Source organism: Rattus rattus, chromosome 13, assembly GCF_011064425.1.
Source record: "Rattus rattus isolate New Zealand chromosome 13, Rrattus_CSIRO_v1, whole genome shotgun sequence".
Lineage (NCBI taxonomy): Eukaryota > Metazoa > Chordata > Mammalia > Rodentia > Muridae > Rattus > Rattus rattus.
In genome coordinates this window covers 10,141,556-10,147,579 of record NC_046166.1, presented here as the reverse complement: position 1 = coordinate 10,147,579, position 6,024 = coordinate 10,141,556, and the positions used below count along the sequence as shown (strand labels likewise).

The 6,024-nt window shown below is 55.5% G+C and overlaps 1 protein-coding gene across 1 annotated transcript; it reads left to right on the top strand.

Annotated features, from left to right (window-relative positions):
* Positions 1-912: 912 nt before the first annotated feature.
* On the top strand, positions 913-5,333 carry Sncg (synuclein gamma). The gene is made up of 5 exons (XM_032918642.1): positions 913-1,111; positions 1,875-1,916; positions 2,198-2,325; positions 4,740-4,799; positions 5,027-5,333. The coding sequence occupies exons 1-5, from the start codon at positions 991-993 to the stop codon at positions 5,045-5,047; spliced, it is 372 nt and encodes a 123-aa protein (XP_032774533.1). The 5' UTR covers positions 913-990; the 3' UTR covers positions 5,048-5,333.
* Positions 5,334-6,024: the final 691 nt, after the last annotated feature.

The following is a 6,024-nucleotide window of genomic DNA, read 5'->3' as shown; positions in this document are numbered from 1 at the left end:
AAATGTCAGAAAGAAAAGAAAACACAAGGACAACAAAGGGAGGAAGTGGCCTGGTCCGGCCCACCCGGCAAGTCTCATCCGCCCCCGCCTCTTGTAGCCTGGCCCCCTCCAAGGCCACCAGCCACTCAGGTCAATTCCTGTGTCGTAAGGGCACTTGAATCAGGGATACTGGGTGTACGGTAGACATGTAGAGGTGGCCCTATCAAACCCATTTCTACAGGACTCTGCCCTGGGCCTGGAGACGGAGCTGTAGAACGTGTTAGCTTCTGGAGATCTGGTGCCACCCACACCGTTGGCCAGGAAGTGGGGAGCCGGCACACCAGACCTGACTCAGCACCTTCCACACTGGGCTAAGGGAACCAGCAGGTGGATGGGAGCTCAGAGAAGGAACGGAACGATGCTAGAATCACCCGGCATGCAGCCCAGTCTAGGGCACGGGGAAGCTTTGTGTGTTTCTGACCTCAGCGTTCCAACAGGTTTGACTGGCGCGCCAGGCTCAGGAGCATCCAGGATGCAGTGGGTGACTGGACAACCAGGGCCGTCCGCAGGTTGATCGGTCGCTGGATAGGCCCTGACCCCTGCACAGCCTAGGACACCGAGGCATCAGCCAAGGCCCTTTCCGTCTGCAGACGAGAGCCATGGCACAAGACCACCAGGGCTTTTCAAGGATGAACGGGGTGCAGTGATAGCTTAGGATATGTCCAGCCTCCTACAAGCACTCCCTCCCCCCGGGGACAACAGAAGTCCGCAGGGCAGAATTGAGCCAGTAGGGGCTGGGCCCTGCTCTCTGTGTCCCCGTGGGGCATTCCTTCCCTCCAGCCCGCCCTCCCTGCCCCCACGCTGCCCTGGGCTGGCTGGGCTCCAGCCAGCAGCCACAGCATCAATATTTCATCCCCGTCAATAAGAGGCAGCGGCAGCAGAGGCAGCCGTGCGGCAGGCAGCCCTCCAGTTCGTAGCTTGCAGCAGCCAGGTCTCATCCTCACAACCACCATGGACGTCTTCAAGAAAGGCTTCTCCATTGCCAGGGAAGGCGTTGTGGGTGCTGTGGAGAAGACCAAGCAGGGGGTGACCGAGGCAGCTGAGAAGACCAAGGAAGGGGTCATGTATGTGGGTGAGTGTGGCAGGTGGGGCAGGGCAGGGCGGGGCGGAGGGCTCCCTAATGGAAGGCTGGACCCCAATACCTTCCTTCTGAGGATTCTCCCAGCTTCTGGAGAGCAATTTGAGAGAGTTGAAATTCTGATTGTCGAGGCAGGGTCGCATAACCCGGAGAATATGGTAGTGTCTAATTGTCCTTGGAACTCTGGGGGGAGGGACTGTGAGTGGGACAGGGTCGGAGTGCCACACCTGCGTGCTTGCACACAAAAGCATGCACACAATGCCTGGGGTCTCCTAACCCTGGAGACCCTGAGGCGATGATCTGTTCGAGTGGACTCCGCTTCTCCAATGGGAGTTGCTGCAGCTGAGGCAGGCTACAGGACCCCGACTGGCCTAGAGAGAAAGGGTAGGTTGTGAAAATGGGCCTGCTATAATGATCAGTCCATCCCCAGATCTCTGTGCTCCTTCCAAAGAGGGGACAGGGGTAGCTAAGCCTGTGACTCAGCTTTCTCTGCCCTGTTCAGCTGCTGCCTCTGAGGCCCGGGCCACACCCATGCAAGGGCCATAGCTCTTCCAGCAACCCTACCTCAGGCCTGGTCTATTTTGTCCCCTCTTCCTGTCCTGTCTCCTTCCCGTCTGTCCTCTGTCCTTCAGACATAGCAGGAAATGGCCTTTTGAAGGGTCTGCTGTCCCCGGACGCCATCCTCATCCCCTCCTGGCCCCCACATTGTGTCCAGCTGTTTGCCCTGCCTGTTTGTAACACCTCTTTCCTCCAAAAGGTACCAAAACCAAGGAGAACGTGGTACAAAGTGTAACCTCAGGTAAGGCAACCCAGAACTGGGGACCCCCACGAATCCTACCCTATATCCAAGGCCCACGCTTGAAGTCCTCCTTGTACCCATTGAAGCCCTAAGCCCTAGGTGACCCAACTACTACATGCCCTGAAGATAGAGCAGAGTAGGCATCCTGCCCCAGAGTCTGACAAACGCATGGAAGTAACTAGGAGTCAGGCATCCAAGCTCTGGGAAGGGGCCGTTCCACCCAGCTTGGGAAGGTAGCAGTGGAGAGGGCCAGGGCTGAGTCCAGCCGGAATCCTCTGCAGTGGCTGAGAAGACCAAGGAGCAGGCCAATGCCGTGAGTGAAGCTGTGGTCAGCAGCGTCAACACAGTGGCCACCAAGACCGTGGAGGAGGCAGAAAACATCGTGGTCACCACCGGGGTGGTACGCAAGGTAAGCCCAGTTCATGTCCTTTCCCTAGGCTCCCCAGCAACAGGGGACAAGTCTGCCCTGGTGAACACAGACAGATAGTATTAGACACTGCTTAATGTAACAGGCAGCGTCCGATTCGGTGTCTCTACACCCGTTCATATCTGGGATCCTCCAAGACTGGTAACTTGGAATTCATTTTATGCACAAGGAAAGTGGCACAAAAGACCATGGCCAGCCCATCCCTTTGGCATGTAGGGAATAAATTTTACAAGGGCAGCGTATGGTGACAGGAGCTACCTGTTATCCTTTGTCCCTCATCCCAGGGTCTGGCTGCTGCCTCCCAAGGAAGCAGTAATGGCAGCACTGCCCACTTGTGGTGGACAAGCGGCAGGGCTCCGACTCCACCCTCTGCTGAGGTCTTTGTGTGAGCGTGTGGGTCATATGTGCATTACAGTAGGGTGAAGATGTGTGTGAACGCATGTGCGAATGGACGTGCTTGTGTATGTGTGTGTGTGTGACAGGCAGTGGATAAAACAGGCGCATCGGGCTCTCTGGGGATAGACACCGGATGTAGGCGCTGTCTCAGCGCTTGCCAGAGAGTAAGCTCTGCTTTAAGGCTTTCACACCTACTCATCACCCATTTAATGGGGCCCCAATTCCCACCAAACAGGATTAGGTGTTACAATGCATGGCTGGTCTCTGCGAGCATGTAGGTCCCGTGAGTGGCCAGCTTCTGGGCTATACCCTTGAAAGGCTTGAGTACGGATTGTGCAGGGATGGGGATTCCAAAATGGAGGTTGGGGAGGAAACTGATTCCAAAGACTTGTTACCTTCAGCCCCACCCACTACAACAGGCAACCCCAGTGGTAGGGCTCCAGGCGTCTACGCAGCCAATGCTGCAGAAGAAGCTGTAAGGAGCAGGGGGAAGGGGGCAGGTCACCCACCCCTAACACCTGCATCCAGGGCCAGCACAGGGTCTCCTGTCACTGGAGTGTGCAGGTGCACCTCTCCAAGCTGTGTGACTTTGGGAACATCCCCTCTGGATATACCCATTTCCTCGTCTGAAACGGCACATCTCCTGGGGCTATGGGAGAAGGCAGAGCAATGATACCAGGAAGCAATTCTGCTAGGCATATGGTCAGGGTCTGTGATAATTTGTATATGCTTGGCCCGGGGAGTGGCACTATTAGGAGGTGTGGCCTTGTTGGAGAAGGCGTGGCCTTGTTGGAATAGGCGTGTCACTGTGGGTGTGGGCTTTGAGACCCTCATCCTAGCTGCCTGGAAGCCAGTCTTCTAGCAGCCTTCGGATGAAGATGTAGAACTCTCAGCTCCTCCTGTACAATGCCTGCCTGGATGCTGCCATGCTCCCACCTTGATAATGGACTGAACCTTTGAACTTTCAAGCCAGCCCCAATTAAATGTTGTCCTTATAAGATGTGCCCTGGTCATGGTGTCTGTTCACAGCAGTAAAACCCTAAATAAGACAGCACCTGTCACCATCATTACCACACTTCCTGGCACAGTGGCCATCCCAGAGAAGCTTACTCCCAAGCCACTAGCAAGGAGGATCCTGGGAGCAAGTTCAGGCTACCCCTTGCTAACCTGAAAGATGCTACCAAGTCTTTAGAACTGGGCCAAGGGATGGTCATTTTCTGTTGACACATGAACTAGTTCTGACGTCATACCCTAACCCTGCCAGAGGACTTCAGAGGACTGCAGCATGACTGTCTGGCCACTTGTGCCACGGGTTTGAGGTGCCATTCTTGAGGGCCAACAGACATCTGCCCTTTAGCCAAAGAGCCTGGCTCTCCCTGGCTGACAGTTGTACGTCCTTTTGTCTCTTGTTGCTTGTGGCCCTGAGGTCACACAGATAGATCCTGAGAACAGACTCAGTCTAGTTCCAAACCCCTTGCCGTTGTGGCCATGAAGCAAATGCTGTACTGAGTGAGGAGATGGAGAAAACCTGAGACAAGAGCACATCAGGAAGGCAGGAATCCAAGCTCCTGAGGACCCGAGAGGGACTTGGACATGAGCAGGACCCATGCCAACGAGCCCTGACACTTTGAGCTCTGAAGCCATGCACTAGTATCTAGCTAGGCCCTGCCCGTGTCCTCAGGGTCTCTGAATAACAATGACATGCCACTGCTCGTTAGGCCTGAGTGAGGGGCTCATGGGTATCTTCTTACTGCACACCCTCCAGGCTTCCTCATTCAAGGAGCCTAAGTCTGTAGAGAGCCAGATACCCATGACTTGGGATCTGCTGGTGGGAGATGATACTGGGTTGCAGGGTATCTGGAACCTCCAGACCCTCTAAGCACAGTAAGATGATGGAGGGCCTCTGTTCATCTGTGAGACCTGGCGGGGAGGCCCTGCGATGGGCAGCTAAGAGTCAATGTATCGTCCCATAGCCTCGTGTCTCCTTTGCTCCCCTGTAGGAGGACTTGGAACCCCCTGCACAGGACCAGGAGGCCAAAGAGCAAGAGGAGGGTGAAGAGGTAAGAGCTGGGTTCCCTGTTGTAGAGACCTGAGACATAGAGTCCATGCTTTCATTTTTGGGTCCCGGAAGACCTTACCGCAGCTTCCCATGGGGACGTGGGTGGGGCAGTCACCACAATCACTCCATAAGTGGCCATTTCCAGGTGGTCCCGGAGAGTTGTGGGCCTGGGAATGGGTGCAAGTCTCTTTCCCGCCCTCCTTCCCGCCCTTCCCCCTCCTCTGCCAGGCCAAGAGTGGAGGAGACTAGAAGGCTGCCTGTCAACCACAGAGGCTCAAGGGACACCTCTCTGTCTTGGACCCTGTCCCAAGCTGGCACACTGAGTGCCCTGCCTAGAGTGCCCTGCAGGTTGCCCACGTTCTCCACTCCCTAGCCCAGTGCCACAAGCCTGTCCAAGCACGCATGCACGCTACTGACAGCGCCAGCGCCCCCTGCTGGCTCCTTTTACCCTATGGTCCTTCGGATCACCAACCAGACGCTGCTGTGAATTTTTTCTTTTTTTAATGATTCCAAATAAAACCTGAGCCCTAATCCACCTGTGCTTCTTCTCTGTGCTACGCCGTCCCTCACGAAGCCCTCTGGACATTCTCAGGGGAAAGGCATCAAGGCTCAGTGTTTGATGGGACCAGGTACACTTCAAGGCATACTGAGCTCTTCCGGATGGAACCTTCAGGAACATGGTTCCCCTGAAAGCCCTGCTGTCTTTAGCGGTAGTGTGGCTCCCCTAGCTGACAGGCAGCTGACACTGTCTACAGAAGAGCAGTGGGTAGACCAGGGTTTCAGTCTCAGCACCCCTGTAAGAGTGCTGGTTCACTGTGTCTGAGGAACCTCAAGTGGGCAGAGGGTGAGGATGTCTGTGCAATTTCAGTTTGTGCGTTATGGGGACCAGGGCACCTTCTGCCTCCCCCGGAACCAATGGTAAAACCTTGAACCACAGCGAGAACAGGGACAGAGGAGCATCCCGAGTCACCCTCTGTGGCCTCTGGTATCCTCAGGCGGGTGGGCTTCCCTTCCCTCTGTAGTCCAGGAGCCTGCAGGACATCACGTGCTGGGATGGAAATCGCAGCTTGGGTCCAGATAAACCACACCAGGCCAACACTGTCTTACATGGAGGAGGTTTATGGGAATGACAGAGACAAGGTGTGTGTGTGTGGGGGGGGGTAAGAGAGGGAGAAGAGAGAGAGAAAAGGGGTAGGGGACAGGGAAGGTCTGCCTTTTATTTGAAA

Coding starts and splice junctions, on each gene's coding strand:
- Sncg (XM_032918642.1), top strand. CDS start 991: ATGGACGTCTTCAAGAAAGGCTTCTCCATTGCCAGGGAAGGCGTTGTG. Junction 1,112..1,874: donor GGAAGGGGTCATGTATGTGG/GTGAGTGTGGCA, acceptor TTCCTCCAAAAG/GTACCAAAACCAAGGAGAAC. Junction 2,326..4,739: donor CCACCGGGGTGGTACGCAAG/GTAAGCCCAGTT, acceptor GCTCCCCTGTAG/GAGGACTTGGAACCCCCTGC.